This window comes from Mustela erminea, chromosome 14 (genome assembly GCF_009829155.1).
Source record: "Mustela erminea isolate mMusErm1 chromosome 14, mMusErm1.Pri, whole genome shotgun sequence".
Taxonomy (NCBI): Eukaryota; Metazoa; Chordata; class Mammalia; order Carnivora; family Mustelidae; genus Mustela; species Mustela erminea.
The window spans coordinates 36,991,276-37,019,083 of NC_045627.1; the positions used below are offsets into that span (position 1 = coordinate 36,991,276).

Consider the following 27,808-nt stretch of genomic DNA (forward strand, 5'->3'; position numbering starts at 1 on the left):
CTGGATGGTCTCTATCACTCTCCCATCCATACCTCGAGGCCCTTCTGACAGCTGTCCCGGCCCACACTACAGGGCTCGCCTGAGCCCATCATAAACAGGCACTCAGAGCCTCAGGCCCCGGGCCAGGCTGGCAGCTGGCACTCTTGGTCTTTGGACCTGGCTTTTGTTTAGAGCATAGCCATTCATGCCTTCAACCGGTATTTCTCGAGCACGCACTGTGCGCCAGGCCCTGTGATAGGACTGGATTGCCGCAGAGAATAGGACAGAGAAGCTCCATTCTGGGAGAAATAAAATCCGCCACTGTCATCCAGGTTTTCCTTTGGTAATGTGCACCTGCGTAGTCGTACCTTCTGGCCTCGTCTGCCCGCTGGGCAGAACTGTGGGATACAACCCGGGCTCTTCTGTAGCGCACGCATGTGGAGTGAGGTCTTCTTCCTGCCGGGGGAAGGACCTGGGCAGGAGGGGGTGCTGGGCCATCCCGGAGAGGGTCTGCCCCCTGCTATCTCCCACCCCCCTCTCCATGCCAACCCTGTCAGCCCAGGAGGCCAGTGGGGACTCCATGCCAGCTCTGCCCCTCACTGAGGCCCCAGCTTCTTCCTCTCCCGTGTGGAGGTTGACACACAGGAATCCTCAGGGTCCCCTTATGCCCTGGAAGCCCATGGGTCCACATATTTTAGAGCTGGGAGTTTGTCCTTCTGTGTGTGGGAAGTGGTGGGGGGGTCCACTCTTCGTGGAGCAGAGCGTCTCCCTGTGGAGAGACAAGGACAGCCTTAGTAGTCCACGTGTCTGTCTGGTGGTCAAGGCCAGACGCCACCACCTGGGAGTATTTGAGAATTTAGAGCCTCTGGCCTTTGGCATTCAATAGCAGTGATAAAAAACCAGACTTTACAATTTAAACTATCACTATGGTAGGTGCGTACCATGTATAAAGCTCTGTGCTCTGTACTCTGGGGTCTTGGAGAAGCTTAAGAGATGGTGTGGAGACGCTCAGGAAATGAGGTTGAACTGAACCAAATGAGTGAGACCTGGTCTTTGCACCTTGCAGGCCTTGGGTCTGGTGGGGAGATGTGCTAGTGGCAGGACAGCTGGCTTCTGCTGTGGGAGGTCAACCCTTGGGGATGGTGGCCAGGGAGCACGTCCTTGGTAGGAGTGGGGCTTGAGCTGGCCTCGGAACCCATGAGGAGTTTGAGGAGAATGCAGGAAGGCAAAATGAGCCCAGCCCCATTGGGGAGCAGGGTGGGGCTTCAGCTTCCATCCAGAGGGGTGGTCCTCACCCCTGCACGGTGGGGAAACTGAGGCCAGGAGGAACAGTCTGAAGCCTGGCCAGGGCATGCTGTCCTATTGCTGGCCTGCCTGCCTGTCTTCACAGGTGTGAAGTGCCCTGGTGTGACTCGGGGCTCCCTTCTGTACCCCACCCTCGCCCTCCAGGCTCGGCATGGAGCATGACGGCCAGGGGAACGGCTGTGCGGACGAGACCAGCCTGGGCAGCGTCATGGCACCCCTGGTGCAGGCTGCCTTCCACCGCTTCCACTGGTCCCGCTGCAGCAAAGTGGAACTCAGCCGCTACCTCCCGTAGGTCACCGCCACCTCCTGGCTGGGGACGGGAGCTTGCAGCCTGCCACCTCACCTCCCCCTGCCTCCAGCATCTCTGTCTCTGTACCACCCTGACCCTGACACCTGTGGTGGATTTCCAGCCTTGCTGCTCAGCTCCTGGGCCTCCAGGGACGTTGAGGCCAAGGACAAGCTTTAGATCCAGGAGCTCAAGGCCAGGCGGGGCCAGCGTGGGCCGGGATGCTGTCACTAACCTCGTGCGGCAGCTGGCCAGGGTCCTGAGTAACGTGGGAAGGGCTGCCTTTCCTTCCCTCCATGCAGTGAGCCCTCTGATTGCCCAGGAATAGGCCCTTCCTCCCTGGAAGACACAGCGCCTAGCATAGGGCAGCAGGGGCCGGTTCCTGCAGGCCGTCTTTTCTCCTTAAAGCCCTCACCTCCTTGTCTCCACTGGCAGCTCCTACGACTGCCTCCTCGATGACCCGTTTGTGCCCACCTGGCCCCGGCCCCAGGAGCTGCCAGGTGTCGACTACTCAATGGACGAGCAATGCCGCTTTGATTTTGGCTCTGGATACCACACCTGTTCTGCAGTGAGTTCCTGCCAGCCTCTGCCTGCTGGAGTGCCCAGGCTGTGTCCTCCAGTGACCCTGACTGGGCCTCCACAGGGCACCTTCCTCCCAACTGGCCAGGTGGCCTAGTGATGGGCCCATAGGCTTGGTGCTACCTGCCACGGTGGGGGGTGGTGGTGCGGGGGATCAGGGCCCAGTTCTGCCTTCTGCCACATACCTGCCCCACCCAGTCCTACCTTTGGAGGTGGGTATATGCTGTTGCTAGAGGATGCTTTAGTCCTGGGAAAAATGGAACAGGGTAGAACAGAGAGAGCAGGTGGCTGATGGGGTCCTGGCTGGACGGGTTCCTGGGGAGCACATCTGCAGGACAGTCCCTCTGTCAGATCAGGCACTGGGCTCTGGCCTGCTGGAAGACTAGCTGCCTCCATCTACCTTCTAGGGATTTGATAGGATGTTTTGGGCCAATTTGTCACCCTAGTGCAAATCTCCTGTGTCCCCATATAATCTCTCTCCAGAGGGTCAGTTGCATGCTCCCCCTCCCCACCTCATGTTTAGGAGATTGATACAAGGGAGCATAGCCTTTCCTTAACCTGCAGGACAGGGCAGGGGGAGCCTGTCCCTGGGGAGCCCCCTGGGGAGAATCAAACAGCCACTGGCCAGGGCCCGGGCAGAGGCTCACATCCTGCAGGACCCGGAGTCATAGAGTATGGTCACCTTCCTATTGCTCAGGCCACATGGGGACATAGGGTCTCTGAGCTGGGCGGAGAGAAAGCCTGGGATGTGAGATTTCAGGGCTTGGAAGAGCTGTATCTGTAGGACACTGCTCTGGCTGGCCAGAGACCCAGGGGGTCTCCTGGACAGCATGAAACAGAAGATCACCAACATCTGGCACAGCCTGGTGAGACCAGACCGGAGTGGGTGGGAGTCTTGGCTGTGCCTGGGTGCCTAGGGCTCTGGGCTAGATCAGAAGCCCCTTGAAAACCCAACGTGCACTGGGTTCATGGGGCTTGGCAGGCCCAAGCGTTCCAGAGCCTCAAACCCTAGTCCCTGCCCAGTGGCATGGTGGCTTCTGCAAAAGCAGGGAGGGAGGCCCGGGGAGGCAACCAGGGAATTATGGGCTGTGGTCTGCCCCGTTTTGGCACTACGGCGGAGAGAGGAGGGGTCTCTGGAGGCCATGGGAGTGGGGTCCAGTTCGGGGGCGGGGACCCTCCTGCCTCCCTGACCATAGTTTGGCCCCAGTGTCCACCACAGCCCTCCCCTCTCTGTTACTCCCCTTGGCCACCTGCCGGACAGCTTGGAGCCTAAGTGCCGGTGTGGCGGGTGGCCACTCTCCCCTTCCACACAGTTCCAGACCTTCGAGCCCTGTAAGCAGCTATGGTGCAGCCGCCCTGACAATCCGTACTTCTGCAAGACAAAGAAGGGGCCCCCCCTGGATGGGACCGAGTGTGCGCCTGGCCAGGTACTTGGGGCCCGGGGCTGTGACAGGACTGTGCGGGTCCCTGGGAGGCCCGACCCCCCTCCCCAGGCATGTGTGCTCAGAAGGTGTGCATGGAGCCCCCTCCCCTGGCCTGTAAAGTCATATGTTCACATTCTCCTTCCCATACCAGTCGCCTGCTTCCTCCGTGTGCAGAGCCTGGCATTCTCTTCCAGCCCTTCCAGCAGGAAGGCTTACTCCCATTTTACAGATGAGAAGAATGAGGGAGAGGCGGGCAGGCAAAGGAACTTGGGATGTCAAAGAAGGGGTGAAGGAAGATTCCAGGTGTCCTGCCTGCCCTCCCCTGCCCCAGAACACCCCTTTCACATACATGCTGGCGTGTTTCTCCCCTTGAGCATGTGTGCATGTCAAGGCTTCATTTGTCCTGGAGGGCCTTGTGGCCGGGTCTGAGGGCCTTGACCTAGGGTCTGAAACCCACCTCTGCTCTCTCGCTGGCTCTGAGCCGGATCTCTGTGTTGCCCGTGGGCCATTTTTGGCACTTCTCTGGGTCCTGCTGACTCCAATCAAGTGAACTTCCCATGCCTCAGGTAGTTTTGAGGCCAGCGTGAGAGCCAAGGGCAGAAGCAGGGCGCTGAGAGAGGCTCCAGGGGTCCGCCCTTCACAGATGGATGGGGCTTCCCATGGTCTTGCACGGGCCTAGCAGGCTCCATGTCTGCGGGCTCTTATCCTGGAGACTTGGTGGACCTGCTCCAGGGGTTTCCAGAATTCCAGGTCTTTCTGTCACCATTTCACATGGCAGTTAATCCATGGCTCTCAGTTTGTGCTTCATATTGGAACCATCTGGGGAGCTTTCCAAGTCCCTACCACCCAGGACAGGGAGAGACTGCAGATGGGCATGAGAGAGCTCTCTGGGTGATGGAAATGTTCTAGAACTGGATACGGTGACAGTTGTACAAGGCTGTAAGTTAAGAAAACTTACTGACTTGTATCCTTGACCTGAGTGATTTTTATGACACTTGAGGTATCTGCTGCATCTTTAAAAAAAATCCTGACCCCTTGGGGCACCTGGTGGTTCAGTCGTTAAGTGTCTGCCTTCAGCTTAGGTCGTGATCTCAGGGTCCTGGGATCGAGCCCTGCATCAGGCCCCCTGCTCAGTGGGGAGCCTGCTTCTCCCCTCTCCTACTCCCCCTGCTTGCCTTCCCTCTCTTGCTGTTTCTCTCTCTGTCAAATAAATAAATAAAATCTTAAAAAAGAATCCCTACCCCTAGAGATCTTGATCAGTTGGTCTGGGATGGAGTTTTAGAAGTTGCCCAGGTGACTCTGAGGCTGAGAACCACTCCGTTATCTCTTGAAAAAGATCCGGGGAGATTTGCTGTTTTCTCACATGTTGTCCTGTGGGAGAAGGGAAGGGAGTCACTTCGGTTGAGTACACCTTTGTGCCTGGCCCTGAGATAGGGCCTTTATAGGTGTTCTTGCTTTCAGTAGTTAGAATAGTCGCATTTAGCAGGTGAGCACACCGAGGCTCAGCAAGGGGGAAGTTATGCCAAAGCCCCACACAGCTAGTAATGGCTGAGCTGGGATTCAACCCTAGGCCCCTTGGACTCGATTCATATACTCCCTCCATTTGTGCGTTTATAGAGCTCCCTGTGGGGCTGGCTTGCCTCCCACAAGCACGCTTGCCTGCAGTCCTTGCAAGGGGATTTCGAGATATAGAGTCAAGATCAACTCTAGATGGCATGGAAAGATTGTGTCTTCTATCCCTTATCAGCTCTTTTTTCCCTCTAGGAGTGGTTATCTTCCTTGATAATACTGCTTGCCATTTTTGGAGGGCCATGTCTGCCAGGCATGGTCTCCTTGAAGGCTCCCGGCTGCCCGGTGGGTGGGTGTTGTTACCCATGCTGTACAGTGGAGGGATAGTCTCAGAAAGGGGAGCCGTTTGCTGAAGGTCACTCAGCTGATGGTAGGGGTGGGATTCTATGCAGTCCTGAGGCTTGTGCTTTCAATGTCCTTTTCTCTGGTCTCACCTGGGTGCCTCCCAGCTGTGCCACGTGCACCGTCGGGCACTCTCCGTCACGGGCTGGGCAGCCATGGCCCCAGGGTAACCTCGTTCCTTCTGCTCCCTCCCAGTGGTGCTTTAAAGGTCACTGCATCTGGAAGTCGCTGGAGCAGACTTACGGCCAGGATGGAGGCTGGAGCTCCTGGACCAAGTTCGGGTCATGTTCGCGGTCATGTGGGGGCGGGGTTCGATCCCGCAGCCGGAGCTGTAACAATCCCCCGTGAGTGCTCTTGGCTGAGGTGGGCAGGGCAGGGGACGCCCTCTCCCCCCAGGGCTGAGGGGCTGGGAGAAGGACATGGGGAGGGGTGGGGGCAGGACACTAGAGAGAAGGACCCCTGCAGGTGGTTTGTATTCTGTTGGGGGGGACCCCAAAAATGTTGGTGGGGGTGGGGCTGGATCCCTTCCACCTGGGCCTGGCATCTCCCATCAGGTGTGGCGTCTGAGAATTGATCTGAACCAGTGATTCTAAAACTACGGTGGGTGGAAGATTCTGAGTCGGGTCAGGACTCTTGATCCTCTGGCTAAGCTTTGAGAAGACACTGATCTAAATGCTCAGGAGCCATGTTTGCTTTCTTGCCCTGTGAAGCAGAACTTCCATGATTTTTTCTTAACTACGTCTTTCTGTCATCAAATCCTGCCTTGCACTACCCCAAGTTCCAGGAGTCTGGGGGAACAGTCGTGTGTCTCCCCCTTTTATTCTCTTTGCCGGGGACTCTTCTCATTGTTTTTGGAGCTTCTGAGTGCTAGCTGGCTCTGGCTTCCCTGTCCCAGGCTGAAGCCACCTGGTCAGAATGTACTAGACGGGGGTTGGCTGGGGGCAGCATGTGGGTCAGCGGGCTCCAGGAACCAGGGGTATCCAGCCTTTGCAGAACAGCAGTGCCTTTGGCTGCTGTGGCTCAGTAGTGGCCATCTTCCCTTGCATCCTCAGGAGGGGTCCTTCGTACTCTGCTGTTTACCTTCAGGGATGGGAGGCTCACTGCCACCTGGAGCAGCCTGTTCCCATGTCCGCTGGCTGCGCTCTCCTTTTACAAATATGAGCCCAAACAAACGGCCCTGTAACTTCCACCTGTTGGGGGTGTGAAAGCCTAGGTTGTCAGAGCAGGACCCAGTGGGGCCCACTCTGAGTAAACCACCTTCCTGTGAAGACGGACGGTTATCCCCTGGATCAAAGCTGCCATCTAGCGAACTCCCCTGTAATCGTAACTCTTTCTATTGTCTGAGGCTTAAGTGACAGAACATGGGTGTCTCAGCACTGTGCCCAGCCCAGATGAAGCGCTAACAAACGGCAGCTGGGATGCTGAGCACTTCCGTGTACACAGCCGTGTGATGCCCCCGGCTCTGTGAGCACTGTACCAGGAGCCTATGCTTGGAGGCTTTGCATCGATTAATCCTACCCAATCTTCTTCATGTAACAGAGAAGAGAACACAGATCGCTTTAAATACCTTTTTTTAATTTATTCTCCACAGACACACCAGGAGGTGGGCAAGAGAAGCTGTACCCCAGCCCCACCTTTAAAGAGGGTATTAAGGAGGCACGTGTTGTGATGAGCACTGGGTGTTGTATGTCATTAATGAATCATTGAACATGACACCAAAAACCAATGATGTACTTATACAGTGGCGAACCGAACGTCATAAAAAATAAATAAAAAGAAAAAAAAGAGGAAATCGTGGCACAGCAAGGCTGGGTGACCCGGCCGAGATTTGCATGGGTGGAACTGGGGGTTCGATCGAGCCGCAGCCTTCTGGTTCCAGACCCATGTCTCTCTCTACCGCTCCTTAGTTTATCATGAGGTGAAGCGGAAGCGGGTGTGAGCTGGAATTGTGGAGGCATGCTTTGAGTGCCGACTGTGTACCAGGCCCTGTGCAATGGTTGAAAGATGAGTACAAAGATGAGTACGACTGGTTTGTTTCCCAGCCAGTTGGCAAGTCAGTTGTCCCTGTCCCCGCCCCGTTTCTCAGCTCACCATGCCCCACCCCCCAACAGTGGAACAGGGGGCACGTGCTCTAGCGGTGAGGCAAAGGGAATCTGGGAGGGCTCTGAGCCCAGCAGCCCCCACCGTGGGGGTTCCTCTCTCGTTGCTAAGTTACCAGTGTTCCTCTCAAAGCCTGAGTTGCCAGCGGTGGCCATGTGGGAAGCCTGGCCCTCCCCAGCCTTCCAGCAAGGTCACCCGGTCCTTCCATGCCCTCTGCAGCCCAGCCTATGGAGGCCGCCTGTGTCCAGGGCCCGAGTTCCAGTACCAGATATGCAACAGCGAGGAGTGCCCTGGGCCCTATGAGGACTTCCGGGCCCAGCAGTGTGCCAAGCGCAACTCCTACTACATCCACCAGAACGCCAAGCACAGCTGGCTCCCCTACGAGCCTGAGGACGGTGAGTGAGCCTCTCCCCAAACCCCTCGTGTCCTTGGGTGTCTGCTGGGTCCCTGTCTTCCTGGAGGTGGGGGCCTCCCATGCCTGGGGCTGCCAGTGGAGGTGGAGGGACAGTTGGGGTACCATAAGGGACATGCAATAGGCAGGCCCTTGTGCTGTGTGCCTTGAGGCCAGCAGTCCTCATTAAAGCCATCCCTGATTTGTGCATTTATGCTGACTGTCCTCTGGCAGGGAAAACCCCCCGAACCATGGACCCTTCCCCCCGAGGTGCCACTGAGGCCGGCAGCAGTGTTGGCCGTTGGGTTGGTGCCCCTGACATGGGTCCGTATGTGTACAAGAAGGCACTCTACGGGTGCAGGTGCCCTGGCTTTGTGTGACCACCATCCCTAAAGGCTCTGCCCTAGTACCTACTGTGTTTCTAGGTTCTACTGACCGTGCTACTGTTCGAGCAGTTAGTGAAGAGGATTTGAAAGGCAGGCGGATGAGAGTCCCTGGATCCTGATACTGACTCCCTCCTGGCTGCTCTGGGATAGACACAGGCCCCAGGACTCATGCAGAGGAGCTGAATTTTGGGACTAAGTGCCAGGGCCAGGACCTTTCCATTGATGGCTCTCCTAGAGGCAGAGAGATGCCAGTGAAGGGCTGCGGTTCGAGGCATCTTAGAGCCTTCAGGCTGGAAGGACCCTTCATGGGCATCTGTGTCCTCTCGGTCTGCCAGCCTCTTCATGGTCCTAGATAGACAACCCCTGCCACGCAGCTCTCGGCCTCAGATGGCACCTACTAGAATGGCCTTTCCTCTCCTGAGCCCCAGGCCACCTCTTTGTAGCCCTGCTTCCAAAGGAGTAATTACAAGACCCTTGATAGTTCAGCTCATAGTTAGAATGACAGTCTTCATGCTGGAAGGGAACTCAGAGGCCTGTCTATTGCACACCAGGGCACAGATTTCTCTGGAACATGATGATAGAATTTTCCCTCTGCTTTGAATTCTTCCCACTCTAGGGAGTTTTCCAGTCCTTTGACACTGTTGGTGGGCTTTCATGGCTGCTGGCCTGGGTCGCACTGGTCAGGGTCCCTAACCGTTTCCTTCAGGAAGGTTAGGGTCTCCTATGCCTCTCCCCATGGCTCAGATCCCACCAGGAATCTGGCTCTTGTGCATGAAATCTGAAGTGTTATTGGAAGCTATGGTTCTGGATTGAGCCCTGTGTACTGGGGCAAGATGTATCCTGGGAGCTCAGGGACCAGGAGGAGGAAGCCAGATGGTTCCTTAAAAATTTAGCTGAGGGGCTGGCTTGCTTTGAAAGCCTTACAGATCCATTCAGATCCAAACAAGCTTCCTTCGAGGCCCCTGGGGCAGCTGGACTTTGGGTTTTCCCAGGACTTTTCACAAATTCCAGAAAGTTAGTTAAGCCCCAGCCTCCCTTTTTCTAAGAAACCAAGCAAATGTTTATATGTTCTCTGGAACCTTCTTTTAAGGACATCAATGGCCCAGAGAGAGAAGAGGACAACCAGTTGTTAGTATTAGAAAGGACCTCCTTTCCTCTCTCACTGCAGCTTCATTTGGCAAATGCAAACCCAGATCACTGTTCTGCCTTACTTTCACACAACCTCCCAATGTTGACAAACATGTTAAGATACACCATCATACATGCGGCTGGGGAAGTGTAGGGAGAGGTCAGTTTGGGACTCAAGCCAGACTGCTTAGGTTAGAGTCCTGGCTCTTCTACTTAGCATGTGGCTGTGTGGCCTTGAGCAAATTTCTTAGCCTCTCTGGTCCTTGGTTTCCTCCTCTGTAATGCTAGAACTTTCTTCCTTGGGGTATTGAAAAACTTAAATGAGCTCATTCACAAATGATATTTGCATCTTAATATCCAGAGTGTGTAGGAGTACCTGGCTGGCTTGGTCAGTAGAGCACATGACTCTTGATCTCAGAATTGTGAGTTCAATCCCCACCTTGGGCATGGAGCCTACTTACAAAGAAAAAAAAAAAAGAAAATAGTGTGTGGAGGTTTTGGAAGCATCTGGCATATAGTAAGCATTCACTAAGTATTGGTTTATTATTATTACTATTATTTTATCACTTGATTTTCTTTAACGTCCTGTGTGGCATTTTACTGATCAGGGGTAAGGAACTGAGGCTCAGAGAGGTCTGATAATTTGCCCAGGGTCACTACGCAGGGATTTTAAGTCCCAGCTCCACCCACAGGGCTCCCCCCAGTGCCCTGGAGCTGGCTAGGGAGCTTCATGCTTGGGACAGGTGCTGGCGTCCTCCTGGGCCAGCCTACTTTCTCTGAGCATGACTGGGAACTCGGCATGGTCTCTGTCCACAGATGCCCAGAAGTGTGAGCTGATCTGCCGGTCAGAAGACACAGGGGATGTGGTCTTCATGAACCAGGTGGTCCACGATGGGACACGCTGCAGCTACCGGGACCCATATAGCGTCTGTGCCCGTGGCGAGTGTGTGGTAGGTGTCCTGCTCTGGGCCCCCCACCTTCTGGCTTCCCTGGGGAGACTGGAGGGCTGCACTACCTGCCCCTCTTCCTGCTCCCTGGGGAGACCAGCCTCTCCTCTCCTGCCCCACCCATGACACACTTGGTCCTTAGCATAATCCCGGATGCTGAAGAGGGATTATGTCCCCAGCCCCATTCAAGGAAATAAGATCTGTGCCTGTCACATGGCGAGTTTGTGGCAGAGACCTGTCCAGGAGTGCCTCTGGGTCCCTGGTCAACTTGTGGGGCCTCGGGACTGGGGAGGGAGTCAGGGGCTGCTAGCATGGGGACGGTAGCAAGGGGGAATGGGAGCCTTCCCCTGCTGACCCATCCTCTGGCCTCAGCCCGTCGGCTGTGACAAGGAGGTGGGATCCATGAAGGCAGATGACAAGTGTGGGGTCTGTGGCGGCGACAACTCTCACTGCAGGACTGTGAAGGGGACACTGGGCAAGGCCTCCAAGCAGGCAGGTGAGCAGCCTGGGGCTGGGGAGATGACCAGGAGTGGCTGGGGTTCTGGCCTGGCCATGTGGGCCCTCCTTCCTCTGCTCGGGGAAGGGCAGTTCAGGCTCGGGGGTGGGGGGGGGTGGAGTGGGGGAGGCACCTGGAGCCTGCCTCGGGCTTCCCAAGCTGCCCCGGGCTGCTGAGCTCGGAGCTATAGCTGGGCGCCCCCTCTTCAGGGCATGCTGCATGCATTTAGGCCCAGGAGCTCAGAAGCATTTTTCTGCATCTAGTGTGGGATGATAGGAGCTCAGCCATCTCTTTGACCCCAGGACTGCTGGGAGGAGTGAGAGCTCAGACAGGTCTGAAGAGGTAGCCCAGACAGGACTGGAATGCTTTTTCTCTTCCTCCCTCCCTTTTTTGGTAACGTTGTGGCACCTCCTGCTTTGAACTCCTGGTACCTTGAGTTCCTTGACTTCCCTCCCCATCTTCAGTCTGGCCACACCTGGCTGATGAAAAGGGCCAGGTATTAGTCCTTTACACTCGAGGATGAATTAGTTCCATCTCCCCTTTGAGAGTGTCACAGCTTTGCCTCGCCTCTCCTTGTGGGGGCAAGAGGGACAGCTTCGTGAGAGGTTTGTTTCCAGGGCTGGGATTGGGAGCAGAGAAGCCGCGCTGGATCTTCATCTAAATCCCTTAAGGTGTGAGAAGAAAGGGGGAGGGACATCAAGAGAGAAAAGGAGGCTCAGGAAAGTGAGGAATAATAATATTATTACCCACACATGCCGCCCTTGGACTTGAAGCATTTAAGCACTAGGATCTCATTTGACCCTCTCTGCACCTTGTGGACAAGGGTCCGTTCCTCTTTTACAGATGAAGAAACAGGTTCTTGGGTACGTGCTAGGGGCGGGGGGCAGACCACTGGGCAGAGAGGCCACCAGTTTGATATGCCCACGGATCCTTCTCTGTGGCAGGAGCTCTCAAACTGGTACAGATCCCAGCGGGTGCCCGGCACATCCAGATTGAGGAGCTGGAGAAGGTCCCCCACCACATTGGTGAGTGCCGGGGAGCTGGGAGAGGGGCCACCAGGCCCTGGGGTCTGAGCTGTGGAGAAGCTGGGAGGGCAGAGGAAAGCATTCTAAAACAGGGGAGATTTCACAAATTTGAATGATGGCAGGGAACCCTTAATTTTTTTTTTAACTTATGTTGAATAGACAACCTGTTCCATGATTCAAATTTCAGAAGGTGTGAGAGGGCATCCCCTGCCCTCCCGGAGCAGTTTGTTTCCCCAGGGGGAAGCCACTGTTAATTAACTGTACACCTCTTTCGAAGAAAAACCATTTTTGTACAATGTATCAGTCTCCTTTTACTGTGTAACATACCATCCCCAGACTTTGTGGTTTCAAACAAGTGTTTATATTAGCTTATGGTTCTGTGGACCTTCAGTCTGAGCTGGGCTCCTCTCATGTTGCTTCTGCTTCTCTGCTTGGACTCCCCCATACAAAGGCAGCATCAGGTCAGCCCATTAGATACTGGTTGGTTTTGGCAGTTAACCAGTATGAGGGGCTGACAGGGCCATGTCCCCAGCTGGTTAGCCTGGGATTATTCACATGGTGTCTGTCACATGGTCCTCAGTGGGGGCAAGAGCAAGCAAGTACTTGCCAGGTCTCTGCTTGTGTCATGCTTGGTAATATCGTGTTGGCCCAAGCAGTCTCATGGCCAAGACTACCCCGGACTCAGGGGGTAGCAACAGACAATCTCTTGGTGGGAAGTATGGTAGAGTCATAGTGTAAGGAGGTGTGCACGCTGGCACAGGAGGAATTTGTAGCCATTTTTGCAATCTGCCACATGGACCCTTAAATTATTCTTTTTTAAAAAAATATTTTATTTACTTATTTGACAGAGATCACAAGTAGGCAGAGAGATAGAGAGAGAGGAGGAAGCAGGCTCCCTGCGGAGCAGAGAGCCCGATGTGGGGCTTGATCCCAGGACCCTGGGATCATGACCTGAGCCGACGGCAGAGGCTTTAACCCACTGAGCCACCCAGGCGCCCCAATTATTCTTATTATAATGACACTTAAACACAATCACTAAATCACTCCTTATAGTAGTTATACAACTACAAAGCCAAGAGAGATTAAAAATTAGGGCCCCAAAATAAATCGACAAAGTTCAAATTGAGAACATTAATGGAACGGGAGAGATTTTTGTGTTCATTTGTTCGCTGTGTTCCGTTTGTGCTGAAGCCAAGTTGGTGGCCAAACAAATGAATGTGTCCGGAACAGGCAAATCCAGAGAGACAGGAGGGCAGACTCATGGTGCCCAGGGGCCTGTGGTGGGGGGCACAGGAGGGTCTGCAAATGGGGGTGATGACGTGTCTTCACGAATCGGATAGTGGTCCCCAATAGTCCCTGAATTCCACACTTTAAAAGGCCAAGTGTGTCGTAGGTGAATTAATGTCAATTTAAACCGCACAAGCATGGTTTGGAGCAGGTTCTCAATGAGCAAACAGAGAAGGCTGCCGCCCCAACACTGGGTAGTGGCTGGGCTCTCCCACACTTCTCTGTGTTCAGACCCCTCACAGAGGGCATGCGTGCCATGATGTCACTGGGCCTCAGCATATCCCAGAGGCCCCTCTTACCTCTTATGCCCACCTGGTCACACTGCTTGTCACCAGCTCTTCCTAAACATAACGTCTCTGGGCAGGCTCATCTATTACAGAAATACTGATGCTCCTATTTTAAGGTTATCACCAAAATAATAGAAAATGTTTTAAAGCATCCTAAGGAAATTTCACCCCTCGGGAAATACACCTGCATTTACACAGCTGTAATAGAGCAAGGCTGCTCTAGAAGGCACCTGAGAGGGTGCAGTGCAAATAGGCAAGAGGCACAAGGGGAAATTGAGGCCCACAGTTGCTCGTGGGCCCTCTGTGTTCCCCGAATCACCCACGCAGTGAGCCTGGGCTGTCTGCCAGCCCAGTGCCCTTGCCTACGACGCCACTCTGCACTGGGAGTGAGAGTCTGGAGGGCTTGGCTTGGCTTGGCCAACTCCCTGCCCACCTGCCTGTCCAATTCTGGGGTATTTTGCGGAGGGGGGAAGGGGGCAAGGAGGGAAGGGTCATTTACTCCAAGAAGAAGGTGGACCTTGCAGACACTCCTCCTATCCCACCCCTCAGATGAGTCCATAATACCAGCAGCCCCTCGGGCCTCCTTGGCCTGCCCCTTCTGCCCAGCCACCCCCCACCCCCCATCCCCCACCCCCCACCCCCATCCCCCACCCCCCACTGCTGCGCTGGCCCCCACCCCCGCCTGCAGAAGTCTACTCCTCCCTCCTCCAGAGGTGAGGAGTGCTCTATGAGGGAGGCTGCTCATAGAGTCCTGTAGGGGTCCAGACGGAAGCTTCTAGAACCCAGGGCAGGTTCAGCTTGGGCAGGCTTGCCTGTGTGTTTACTGGATGAGTTCCCTGGAGGTCTAGAGTTCCACAGGAGCTGGGCAGGGAGGGGAGTGGAACTGAGACCCGATGTTGCCACACACATCGTGTGATCACACACGGGTGAGGTCCACGTGCCCCCAGTGAACATGTGCAAGGTGTGTATGCAGGAGTGAGTGAGTGTGTGCGTGCGTGCCTGCCTGTCGGGGCACGCGCTCTCTGGAGAAGTCTGGGACAGGTGGCAGTGTTGGCAGTGAAGGCCAAGGTCTTGCCCAAACTTGTTAGACTCTCCGAGAATCTGGGGACATGGACTCTTTGAAAGGAAACGAGGGGAGGAGAAGCCTGCAGTTACTGTCTCCCCTGTGCTCTCCTCGAGCTGGGACTTTTCCTCTGGCACCGCTCATCAGACTCGTGATGATCATGGAGGCTCCTCTCAAGCATGAAAGGCCTCGATGGCATCTTTCAGGAGGAGACTGTCTTCTTTTACACTGAAAAATCTCTTGTTGGGCTTAGCCACCTTCATGAGTGATCTCAGCCGCGTCTTCTGGATAACTCGCTACAGCTTCTCCATCAGCACTCGCTGCCTTACCTTCTGCTTCTTTGTTATGGGGTCTGGCTTCTTAAACCCCAAGAACTAACCTCTCCTAGCTTCCAGCTTTTCTTCTACAGCTTCTTCCCCTCTCTCAGCCTTCACAGAATTGAAGAGCATTAGGGCCTTGCTCTGGGGTAGGCTCTGGCTTAAGGGAATGTCGTGGCTGGTTTGATCTTGCATTCAGACCGCTTTCCCCATATTGGCAATAAGGCTGTTTCCCTTTCTTATCATTTGTGTGTTCACTGGAGAAACACATTCCTTCAAGAACCTTTCCTTTGCCTTCTCAGCTGGGCTGACTGTTTAGTACAACATGCCTGGCTTTTGGCCCGTCTCGGCTTTGGACTTGCGTTCTGCACCAAGCTTCATCATTTCCAGCTTTTTTTTTTTTTTTTAAGATTTTAAAAAAATTTTATTTATTTGACAGACAGAGATCACAAATAGGCAGAGAGCAGGCAGAGAGAAAGGGGGAAATAGGCTCCCCGCTGAGCAGAGAGCCTGATGCAGGGCTTGATCCTAGGACCCTGAGATCATGACCCGAGCCGAAGACAGAGACTTTAACCCACTGAGCCACCCATGCGCCCCCATTTCCAGCTTTTGATGTAAAGTGAGAGACAGTGACTGCTCCTTTCACTGGAATACTTAGTGGCCATTGAATGGTTATTTGTTGACCTGATTTACTATTGTCTCAGGGCATAAGCAGGCTCTAGGACAGGAACAGAGACAGGGGATAGGCCCGTCCATGGAGTAGTCAGGACATGCATGACATTGATCTGTGAAGTACCCTGCACTATGTGGGCTCAGTGGTTGGTGCCCCAAAACAATTCCAATAGGAACACCAGGTACCAATGATCACAGATCACCAGAACAAGTATCATACTGAAAATGTCTGAAATATTGCAAGAATTACCAAAATGGGACACACATGTGAAGTGAGCTGTTGGAAAAATGTCACTGATAGACTTGCTTGAGGCCCGGTTGCCACAGATGTTCAGTTTGTACAAAATGCAGTATCTGAAAAGCACAATGAAGTGAAGGTCAGTCAAATGAGGGACGCCCGTGGTCGCTCAGGGTACAGCGTGGGTCAGCGGTCGGGCCAGGACTCACAGGCAAGCGTGGGTGGTAAGGTCCCCAAGGAGCCCAGCCCACCGCCCCTGGAATGAGGGGTGTACAGCCTGAGGAGGTGAGCGGCGACTGCCGAGAGGTGTTGGAGCAGACAGGGTGGTGGGAAGATTTGGCGCTGGGCCTGGCCCGAGGAGCTGCCCGGCCCCAGCCCCAGGTCTGGCAATTTCTGGGGGCTAAGAGAGATTGGGCAATGAGAAATGAGGGGTATCTCTTCTCCTCCTGCTTGCTAGGGAGGCTGGTGCCCTGGAGAGAGAGCTGTGTGTCTAGGACAAGTCCTTGCCCCTCAGGGGCCTCTGACTCTCCATGTGGGCTCATGGTAGCACCAGCCTTGGGACATGTGTGAGGAGTCCACAGGGGCAGGTAGCAGAGTGACGGGGGTGTGGTTAATGCTCTGATCGTTGGCTCTCGGGTTGCGTAATTACGCAGAATGGTTTTCTTCCTCACCAAGCGGGGACACGCCCAGGCTCTGGAGCCTTTGCTGTCCTACTTGCCTGAGAGGCTTGGGTCCCTGGCTGCAGCCCTACCCTGACCTGCTGCTTCCAGGGTGGCCAAGGCTGTGACACCGGGGCCTTTCCCCGGAGGGGTCTGCACCTGCATACCTCTGGTCCACCTGCCAGGCACTTTCAGGACCAAATTGCAAGTTACTCACTGACGGGACGTTAGAGGGTAGAAATATAGAGATGTTTTTAAAACTCTTCCTCTAGGCCAGGCCCCAAGAACACCAAGATGAAGGTGACAGGCTGTGGGGGGGATGAGACATCCGTAAGGACAACAATGCCAAGTATCAGGCCCTGTACTGATGATAATAATAACACTTATCATTTATTGAGTGCCAGCAGCATACCACGCATGCCGCCTAGTACTTTATGCATATGAACTCTTTTAACTGTTGCCAGAGCCCCATGGAGCATAGGTGGGAGTGCGGTACCGCAGTTATCCTCATGGGGCAACAGCCCTATGAGCAAGGTATAGTTAGGATTCTCATTTTATGGATGGTGAAACTGAGGCAACACAGGGAAACTATGTAACTTCCCCAGATCTGTCTGACTCCAGAGCCTGTATTTTTAGCCTTAGGGTTCTCTGATAGAAGTTTTAGGGGGCGGGGAGGGGGGCAATTTCTTGAGGACGGAGCAATCAAAGAAGACTTCCTGGAGGAGGGGAGAATTATGCTGAGCCTTCCATATGAGTGCAGATTAGTCAGGCAGGAGGAAGGGAAGGGAGGACAGGGTGGGGTGCACAGGGTCCAGAAGCAGGGAAGCTGTCTGCCGTCAGTGTGGTGACTCATCTGACTGCGGAGCCTCCGGTGGAAAGGAGTAACGGGTCACAGGGAGCCCCAAGAGGTTCACTAGGAAAGTCTTGGTGCCCCAGAGGAGGACTGGCTAGTGCTCCTGTGAAGGGGAATAGAAATCTGTGTGACCCTCTCCCCATGGCCAGCGGTGAAGAACCAGGTCACAGGCAGCTTCATCCTCAACCCCAAGGGCAAGGAAGCAATGAGCCGGACCTTTACTGCAATGGGCCTGGAGTGGGAGTACGTGGTGGAGGACACCAAGGAGAGCCTCAAGACCAGTGGGCCCCTGCCTGAAGCCATTGCTGTCCTGGTGAGCCCCCACCCTGCACGGTAGCCCCTGTCCACTGCCTTGGTGCCCCAGCCCAGCCTCCCCTAGCTCACTGTCTTCACTATTGAGTCAGCACCGACCTGTTGAAGTCCTCCTGTTGCAGTGTCTTTAGCAGCCTGGGCAAGGTCAAGGCCAAGGTGCCCTCTATGCTTAAAGGCAGGCAGGATGGCAAATAATGAAGGAGAAAGAAGTGGTTGTCCTCCTGTCAGAGGGAGTCTCCTTAATGCAGTGTCAGAAATAGGGCCTAGGAATGAGCAGGAGGCCCCTGGGTTGGTTCCCTGTGTTGTTCTGGCATCATCTGGTGTCTGCTGGCATTATGGCCTTGCCAACAAGTGACCTGGGGGTGCCGTCTCATGATGCCAGCTTCCTGTGAGGGGATGAGGTCACTGTCCTTGCTGGGGCCACCTCTGCCCACACCGCCTCTTCCTAGACCATAGACCGGGGCTTATAGAGCAGGGACTGTTAATGCAGGAGATCAGACCAGGAGGGGCTTTGTCTGCAGGCCCTTGGCACTGGCTGGTGGCAGGGATACCAGGAAGAGGTTTTGTTTCTGGTGTTGCCCTCACTAGTCAGAAGGTCCAAGAGGGAAGGGTCTGAAGCCTATTGGGGTCGGCATATTAATTCAATCTATTTGAATCTGTATTTCTCTTCACCCTAATTTGCTGACTCCCCATATACCTATGGCCAGTGCTTTTCAGAGAGGGTACCAAGACCATTCAGTGGGCAAAAAATAATCTCTTCAACTAAAACAGTGCTGGGACAACTGGATTATCCACATGTAAAAGAATGAAGATGAATCTCTACCTCACCCCATATACACAAAGGAGCTCCAAATAGATCAAATACCCAAGTACAAGAGCTAAAAACCTAGAACTCTTAGAGAAAACAGAGGGCTCAATCCCATGACCTTGGATCATAGTTGTGATACCCAAAGCATGAGCAACAGAAGAAAAATAGGTTAATTGGTCTTCGTGGAAACTGAGAACTTTTGTGCATCAGAAGACACGAGGACAGCCATGAGAAGACAAGCCAGACAGGATGGGAGAAACCATTGGCCATCCTATGTCCGATAAGAGTCTACCTTATAGACCATCTTCTGGAGTCAGGTAGCGTGTGGCTGCCCTGGTGAGGAGGACCAGCTGACAGACACGGTTTCTGCCCTCATTAAAACTTAGGTCTGTGAGAAGCAGGTGTGTAGCCCGAGTCTGCTGCACGGCTGCTGGTGTGAATGGCCTCCCAGGCCAGGCTGGGTCCTGAGCCCACATTTTTCCCTGCCCCCCACCCCGCCCCATGCTGGCCTTGCCTCTCTGCTCTCTAGTCCTGTGCCACCTCCTCTGTCTCTCCTCAGGTGCTCCCCCCCGCCAAAGGGGGTCCCCGCAGCAGCCTGGCCTACAAGTACGTCATCCATGAGGACCTGCTGCCTCTTATCGGGAGCAACAACGTGCTTCTGGAGGAGACGGACACCTACGAGTGGGCGCTCAAGAGCTGGGCCCCTTGCACCAAGTCCTGTGGAGGAGGTACTGGCCCGTCCGGCCGTCTGGTGGCCTCGTCAGGGCAGGCCAGGGCTTTTCAGGGGAGGAGCAGGAGTGTCTGGGGGCCTGCATTGTCTCCACTTGATCTGTCCCTAGCTTGTGCCTCACTGTCTCCTCAAAGATGTCTTGGGTGTGACAACCTGTTTGGGCAGGGCCGCGGGGATGGGGCTGGGATGCTGGATTGGTGGTGAGGCTGGGCCTGCACCCTGCGAGGGCTCCCCAGCTTGGTGGAGGGGCAGCCCTTCAGCCAGGTCCCCTCCTCCCTCACCCAGGGACACGGGAGATGGACGGATCAAGGCTTCTTCAGAAAGCGACTGGGGCGGGAGGGGTGCAAAGGCACAGAGGGAGGGTAGGCTTCGCCCTCCAGGCTCTCTAGATTTTGGCATCCCCGAGGCCCCGGCAGAGCTGTGGGGGCCTGGTGGGACCAGGCCCAAGTCAGCCTGCCCTCCCCACAGGGATCCAGTTTACCAAATATGGCTGCCGGCGCCGGCGTGACCACCACATGGTCCAGCGGCACCTGTGTGACCACAGGAAGAGGCCCAAGCCCATCCGCCGGCGCTGCAACCAGCACCCGTGTGCCCAGCCCACGTGAGTGTCCCAGAGGAGTGACTGCATTTCCAAGGGTGTTGCTGACCCTCCCTTGGCCAGGAGGGGGAGCTGCCGGGCCCGCTTCCTCTGGCCCCAGAGAATGGAGGCACACCGCCCTTTGTCTCGGGCTCCCCCCGGGGCAGAGCAACCCACTTGGCAGACTGTGCCCTCCTTGCCCACCTGTCCCCTGTGGGGCTTCTGGGTTAACTTCCACTCCCGGAAGAAGGATGGTGCTCCCTTTGTTCTGCCCCTTCCAGCGTTCTTTAACAGATGGGGAAACCAAGGCCCACTTTGGAAACATCGCTTTCCCTCAATGAGGGGTCTGTGAGATGAGGTGGATTTCAGCGCTTATGGGCTCCGGGCCATAGGCCGTAGCCGCAGCCGTGTTCTAGCCCCCACTGGGGTTCCCTGGTCTGAGGACACGGGTTCATTTGAGCACAAGGTCATATTCTTGGGGCTATTTGGAGGGGGATTTGTGGAGAGGAAGAGCTATGACTTGTCAGGGATTCAATGTCTGGCCTTGAGCCTGTCACAGAGGTGGCCCCAGCACCTCCTTGGCCCCCAGGCAGAGAGCCGAGGCCTTTCTCCAGCCTCCTCAGGAATCCCTGGGGGTCTGAGCAGTCTGACTTGGCTTTGCTCACAGCAGCTCTGCTCCCTCAGGCTGAGGGAGCCTTGGGGCTGGGGGAGGGGGAGCTGGTGACTGGCACGGAGCCCACAGTGGCCTCCCTGTGCCAGGCCTGGGCCGGGATACTCTGCTCCCCAGCCATCTGCACATCCCTTTCATGCCATATGCAGACCGTTTTCCTGCCAATGTCCATGGCCACAGAGCATGTGGTGCTCACTCCACTGTGGTCATGGGCGGGTCACCCCACCTGGCTTCTCATCTGTAAACCGCCAAGTGAAGTTTGGGGCCTTTTTGTTTTTTGTCTTTTAAAGGAAGGGGTTGGCTGAAAGAGCCCTCATTCACTAAAAGATGTCTCAGGAAACACGGAAGTAGGGGTTGGGGCTGCCTCCCACCCCACTAACCCAACCCTTGTCTGGTCTTTGTCTAACTCAGCCAGCAGCGTTGTCTACTTCTCGTGTTCTTGGGGGCTGCTCTGGGCTGGAAGACATTGGAGACCACCAGCTTAGCTGATCAGCACCAAAATTCCGCAGGTGCTGATGGTGATAATAATAGTACCTGCATTTATTATGCGCCTGCTGTGTGCACACACTCTGCCAAGTGCTCTAAGTATACAAGTCCTTTTAATTGTCCCAGGAGGCTCAGGGGAAAGGCTTCAATTCTACAAGCTGCCACTCTGTTTTGTGTCCTGCCGTAGCTCAGCACCTAGGACAGTACCTGCCCAGGTGAGACACTCTGCTAGTTACCAGGTGTTGAAGGAATCCTAATGTGAAGATGAGGCAGCTGAGTTCAGAGGCATGAATAGCTTGCCTGCAAATATGCAGGGTGCCAGATTTCAAGATGAATTATACCCATTTTTCAGATGAGGAAACAGAGGAGAGAGTAAGTGACCTCCATAAGGGCACACAGCCTGGCAGCTGCAGACCCAGGCGGGTGGTTGTCTTGGCTCCCAAGCCTTCTGAAACTCACACCCACTCTCCAGCTCCTGCCTGCAATGATTCAAGGGGTGGGCGTGACCCTGCGAGGAAGTGTCCCCCTAGTCCCTCCTCTCCTCCATCTTTTGCCTTGTCTTTCTCCAGGTGGGTGACGGAGGAGTGGGGTGCCTGCAGCCGGAGCTGTGGGAAGCTGGGGGTGCAGACCCGAGGGGTGCAGTGCCTGTTGCCCCTCTCCAACGGTACCCACAAGGCCATGCCGGCCAAGGCCTGCCCTGGGGACCGGCCTGAAGCCCGGCGGCCTTGCTTCCGCGTGCCCTGTCCAGCCCAGTGGCGCATGGGAGCCTGGTCCCAGGTGAGTTGTTCCCAGAGGGCGGGAGGGGCTGGACCAGTGGGCACCTTCTCTGGGGAGTCCTAGAAAAGGTGGCTCTGGGTGAGGCATTGCTAAAAGGTGTGACGCTCCCTGCAGGCAGAGAGTCTTTGACTGCATTTCTTTCCCCCATCTGATCTGATCCCATCTGATCTTTCTCAAAACTAAGTCCAACAGCTCCCACGTCTGCTGGGAGGTTTCTAGGCTAGGCCTTTCTATTCATTCACTCTCCGCTTTGACCTAGATCTGGGTCAGAATTAGGAGGCATGGGCTAATATCCTCGTGACACAGGTGAGCAAACGGAAGCACTTTCTTGCACTCAAGAAATATTTACTGAGTGCCAACTACATGCCAGACATACTATACTAGGAATGTCTGGAATCCATCGTTGACTAGATGTGATTCTTGGCCTTGTGTAGCATCTAGTCCAATAAGAGAGAAGGAAGAGATAAGTAATCCAATAACAAAAGCATTAACAGGTTGCAGCTGGAGCTGTGCAGAAGCGAATGGGGGTGATGTATCTGGGAGGGCTTCCTTGTGGAGGTGACATTTGAGCTGAGACCTGATGGATGAGCCCCAGAAGGACCATGTGGCAGGAACAACCTTGCCATGTTCCAGAAACCAAAAGGACAGTGGGACTGGAGCTGAATGGAAGGGATGGGGCCTACAGGATGATGGAGAGGCAGGCAGGGGTCAGTGCTATGGGGTCTTTGTGAGGAGTTAGAATGTATCCTAAGGCAGTGAGAAACTCTTGAGGGGTTTTCATGTGGACATTCCATGCTCTGGTTCCAGGTATAAAAGATCACCTAGCAGCTCTGAAGAAAGTTCGATGTTGGAAGGACAGGGTAGGAAAGGAGAGACCCTAAGAAGGAGTATTCAGTCCAAGTTCTCTTGGCTAAGCCCTTGAAGTGGCCATGGGGAAATTTTCTGCCTTGAGTTTTCTCTTAAAAGTTCATCTGATGCAAACCTTGAACGTGTTATGCTAAGGGAACCAGCCAGACATGAAGTGACAAATGCTGTGTGATTCCACTTACCCACATTCATAGAGAAGCGGAGTAGGAGGGTGGGTGCCCGGGGCTAGGGGAGGGGGCGGGGGAGTTTGTGTTTAGAGGGGACAGGGTCTCAGTTTAGGAGGAAGGAGAAAGTTCTGGGCGTGGTGGTAGAGATGGTCATACTACAATGAGAATGCCCTTGTCGCCCCTGAACTGGACACTTACTAAGGGTTAAAATGGTAAATGGTATGGTATCCCTGTTTTGCCATAATTTTTAAGACCTCATTTGGTCATGAGGATAAGCACAACAGTGCTTATTGTAATCGCGGAATTTCAGGCAATACTCTAACTGCCCATCTGCAGGGAATTGGACCCCCAAATCAGGGTCTGGTCACACAGTAAAATAGCCCAGACAGAGAAAAATAAATAAGCTTGAACTGTACTCAAGCGAGATAGGTAAACCTCAGAAGAGGCGTGAGAGGAAAGCGCAAGAGTACGGAGAACGGTCACTCCCAATGGAACGGAGCGCGTCTAGAGTTTAAGAAGGCGCCACACAGTATTTGAAAATGTGCCTGAATGCTGATTTAGGAAAGCTGCTGTTGGTATTTGAACAGGCTCTCAGGACCGACTTTCCTTACGTACTTTAATGTACTCTGGAAACATTAATAATAAAGGGTATTTTTAAATGATCCCAAATCCCTGCACGACTTACGCAGACTTTAGTTTCTTCTCCCTAACCTACAGCTTTATTTGTTTTAACAAATAAACAGACGGCTGGTCTACAGAAGACGCTTTTGAGAAAACTGACAGCAGGGGGATGGCGGGTTGGGGAGGGGGCAGGGAGAGTGGAAGTTCATTGCCCCGGTAAGATTGACCCCTCAAGGGCTACTGTCATTCTGCATCCTGGGGGGTGAGAATGAGATATGTCATCCCACAGTCTGTGTGGCCCTCTGTGCTCGTGTTTCCCTCGGCCCCAGCAGAAGTACGCGTCTGTAAGGTCTTCCCCATCCCACTAGGAGAGGCAGGGAGCAGTGTTGACCAAGCCATGTGACCCGGTCATGCCGGGTGGCCTTGCTCTTTGGGAGCCGCCGCCACCAGCCTCCATCTCTCAGAGGAGATGAGGCCCAGGAACTGAGGTGCACAGTGGCCCTTGGAGACTGTGCTCCCGTGCCTTGCCCTCTCCGGGAAGAAGACACTTCCGAGCCTGCCTCTGCCGGCTGAGTTTTGGTACACGGAGTCACAGAGCCTTTGAATGTCAGAGCTAGAGGGGTCTGGGGCGCCCGTGTCACCCAGCTCACTCAGCCAAGCAAGTGTCGCAACCCGGGTCTCTCCATCCTGTTACTAAGATACCATCGAGCGAGTGGACCTGCCCCAGGTCCCTCAGGCTGGTGGATTGCAACAAGGGGGTTGGCCAAAATGATACCCAAAGTATTTCAGGCCCCGGGAGCACAGACTAAACATGGTGGGACCAGGCAGAAGGGCTGGAATGGGGTCCCCGAAGTCCCCTGCTGAGCTGCTTAGGTGACACAAAGGGTCCGGGAGCTCCGAGCGGAAGAGTACTGACGTGAGCGTTCTGTCCTGGGGAAGTTCTTCACTGCCGTCTTCCCATGTCCCTTGGGCCACATAAAAACTCAGTGCCTTTGCACCTTTCTGTCCTGGGCATTGGCTGGACTCTGGAGCTCACCACCCCCTCCCTCTTGTCTCTCCACCTGTCCCCCTGCCCCCGGCTGCTGGGGCCTGGCCTGCCTTCCCGGCCCAGTGCTCTGCCACCTGTGGAGAGGGCATCCAGCAGCGGCAGGTGGTGTGTCGGACCAACGCCAACAGTCTCGGGCAGTGTGAGGGGGACAAGCCGGACACCGTTCAGGTCTGCAGCCTGCCTGCCTGTGCAGGTGAGCTGGATAGGATGAGGGGGGACAGGCCTGGCTCCCCCAGCCGAGGCCTGAAACCCAGCCCGGCTGGCATCCAGGCCCCCTCGAAATCCCAAACCCTAGAGCTGCTTCTCCCCGCTCCCAGGAAATCTCCAGAACTCTACAGTGAGCACTGACATCCAGGAACCTGTGACCCCAGAAGAAGAGTGGGTGCCACAGTCTGGGCCCCTATATCCCATTAACAAGATATCATCAAGTAAGTGTATCTCGGGACTTCACTTCCTCCCCAGACCTTCCTGTGGTTGTAATGTCCCGAGCACGGACTGTGGGTGGGGGGTGGACAGCCCCAGCTTCCAGTCCACGTGACCTTAGCCTCCTGGAGCCTCTGATTCCTCAGCTGTGAGCTGCGGGTCTTGCCCATGCTGGTCCACAGACCCTTACCTGCACTGCCAAAATGTTGAGAGCTGCAAAGTGTTTCCCTAAATTTGGTGCAAACTCACCAGGCTAGAATCTGGCCTGATGCAAGAGATCACTATTCTTTTGCTATAGAAACATTGCTGTAGTTACAAGGGGATGTCCCACTCCCCACTCGGGATTGTTCTGTAACATGAAGAATACTTCTCAAACTTCAGAAGTTCTGAATTATGAATCCAACTGGTTTCAAGATTTTGGATAAGCAGTTATAGATCTGAGCTGTCTTCATAGGGCTGTTGAGAGAATTAAATGAGGCAGTCATGCACTCCTGCCTAGCTGTCAGCTAACATCAGAAATAGTAATAATAGTGCTTTCTCTCTGCCTCATGATCAGGAGCTCATTAGTCCACCATCCCATCTTTTCATCCATCCATCCATCCACCCACATATCTGCCCGTCTACCCATCCATCCGTCATCCATCCATCATCCATCGACCCATCGATCCATCCACCAATCCACCAATTAATATTGACTGGACACCTGCCAAGAACCAGGGCCTATGTTCTAAGCTTCCTTCCTAGAATTTTTTCCTTCACTTTTAGTTCCTCACCTTCTCAAGGACTGATAAGGGTCTGATAAGACAAGTAGCAGAAAAATAGATCTTAATTTCTAGTGGAGGACCAGCTGAAGGTGTGACCCTATGCAAATCCCTAAACCTCTTTGGACTCATTGGTCTCATTTGTAAAAAAAAAAAAAAAAAAAGAAAGAAAAAAAAGAAAGGAAGGAAAGAAAGAAAGAAAGTGGGGGACTCACTAGATGTGCTCAGAGTATCTTCTAGCTCCCTCTTTACTGCTGTTCCGCACCCCCTGCCAGGCTGCTCAAGCGGGGCCCCCCCCCCCCCCCGCCCCGCCCCAGTACAGATTGGGCTCCGGATTCTGGTCCTGGAATTCTGGCGCCATCTAGAGGCCACTGGCTTTCCATTTTTTCCCCCCAATCTATCGTGTTCCCCCAAACCAGCCCCCAGCCTCTTCCCCATCCCACCCCTGCAGCCTCCCCTCCATGCCCTGGGGCAAAAATTAGTAGAAAGCAGAGTTCCTGCCTTCACATGGTCTGGAGAGACCTACCTGGAATTATCACAGAAACACAAAAACATTTTTAGATGCTATTTGAACTGAAGCAAATGAAACTAGTGTAGAGGGCAGCCCTGTGTGTCAGGAATTTCATAAATGGTATTTGTCTTCATGAAGTTATTATTCACCGGCAGAGTCTAGCATTATTCCATTTTATAGGAGAAAAAACAGGGTTGGGGAGTTTAAATGCCTTGCCCAAGGGTTCATGCTTTTTAAGCAGCAGAGCCTCAGTTGGATCCCAGATCTGCTTCATTCTGGATTTATTGGTGGAGGTCTTCAGATGCCTGTTGACAGGTACCAGGATGTTTCATCTGCGTGTCCCACATGTGGGTTTGCCGGGCATCTGCCTGGCCCTGGCCTGAGGGGATCAATTCCTTTGGGTTGATAGAGAGGGGCAGAGGGTTCCCACTTCTTCGAGAGCAGAGTTCCCAAGCTTTGCTGCAGGTCACAGCCCCCCCCAGTGCCCAGACCACACTGACCATCCGGTCTTCCTGGGCATGGCTCTTTGTCAAGCCCCCTCCCCCACTGCGGGGGTTCCACTTCTCAACCAAGTCTGATGACAGGTGATGTAGGGCTGTGATTCTCAGGTTTCTCCTTGCCTTGGAATCACCTCAAAGGTTTTGTTGAAATCCGGAGCTGGGCTCCATCCCCCGAATTTCTGATTCGGTCCGGCTGGATGGGGCCTGAGAACCAGCATTTCCAGCAAGCTTCCAGGTGATATTGATGGTTCGTGTGTGGGGACCCTCCTTGGAGAACTGCTGCTCTAGGGAGTTTTAATTCCTCTTCCATAGAATAAAGGCTCTTACTCTGGCCAGTGTCTCCCTCAGGCAGCACTGTGGCATGCTCCGGGAAAGAGCTTTAGAGTGGGTCCAGCGAGGGCAGGAGATGGAGGGCCTGCTGTTGCTGGGTGGAGTCGGGGGTGGAGGCCTCCTCCCGGCATCAGTCCTTGTGCTGTATGTGCAGCAGAGCCGTGCACGGGGGACCGGTCCATCTTCTGCCGGATGGAAGTTCTCGATCGCTACTGCTCCATCCCTGGCTACCACCGGCTCTGCTGTGAGTCCTGTACCAAAAGGGCCCTGGGCCCCGACGCCAGCCTGGACCCACGCCTGACCTCACCACCACCCTTCTCCACCCCCGGGAGCCCTCTGCCAGGATCCGAGGCCCCTCCAGATGCTGTGGAGCCCACCGTGGGGCTGACAGGAGCAGATGACCATCAACATGGCCAGCCCACACAGCTCCCAAGGCCTCTGGGCACCAGCTCCCCAGTGACCCAGCACCACTCTCCTCCCCAGAATCTGAGCCCTCGGGTGTCCTGGGGCACTTCCCCCAGCGCCCCCCGGGGACTGCCTTGGGGCTGGACCAGGGCACCTGTACCCGTCTCCGAGGATAAAGGACAGCTCAGGGAAGCCCCGAAGCCCCCAGGCACCGGCCTCCCGACCACGTCCCTGGTCACATGAACCTCCCCTTGCCTCTCCCACCGGTCAAGTTTACAGTGTGTGCTGCCTCAGAGAGGGCCGGGCTCGGAGGACACACAGCGGGACAGGGCAAACACAGACTGCCTTTTAAATTATTTGCCTTCTTGTTGTTCTAGTTTAGGGCTATGGCACTTCACCCCATGATGTGGGTGTGCGAGGACGAAAAAGATCAGGGAAAGCCCCTAACTGGAGACCCGGGGGCGACACAGCCAAATTTCTCA

The 27,808-nt window shown here is 54.6% G+C and overlaps 1 protein-coding gene across 1 annotated transcript in view; it reads left to right on the plus strand.

Moving 5' to 3' along the window:
• Positions 1–27,569, plus strand: part of ADAMTS14 (ADAM metallopeptidase with thrombospondin type 1 motif 14) — a 71,003-nt gene extending 43,434 nt beyond the window's left edge. The window contains exons 8-22 of the mRNA XM_032312193.1: positions 1,429–1,572; positions 2,006–2,138; positions 3,463–3,576; positions 5,680–5,828; positions 7,804–7,979; positions 10,306–10,439; positions 10,809–10,932; positions 11,877–11,957; positions 17,483–17,646; positions 19,013–19,181; positions 19,652–19,784; positions 21,486–21,693; positions 24,460–24,589; positions 24,714–24,824; positions 27,076–27,569. Of these exons, the coding sequence (XP_032168084.1) occupies positions 1,429–1,572; positions 2,006–2,138; positions 3,463–3,576; positions 5,680–5,828; positions 7,804–7,979; positions 10,306–10,439; positions 10,809–10,932; positions 11,877–11,957; positions 17,483–17,646; positions 19,013–19,181; positions 19,652–19,784; positions 21,486–21,693; positions 24,460–24,589; positions 24,714–24,824; positions 27,076–27,569 (2,464 nt within the window). The remainder of the gene's footprint in view (positions 1–1,428; positions 1,573–2,005; positions 2,139–3,462; positions 3,577–5,679; positions 5,829–7,803; positions 7,980–10,305; positions 10,440–10,808; positions 10,933–11,876; positions 11,958–17,482; positions 17,647–19,012; positions 19,182–19,651; positions 19,785–21,485; positions 21,694–24,459; positions 24,590–24,713; positions 24,825–27,075) is intronic.
• Positions 27,570–27,808: the final 239 nt, after the last annotated feature.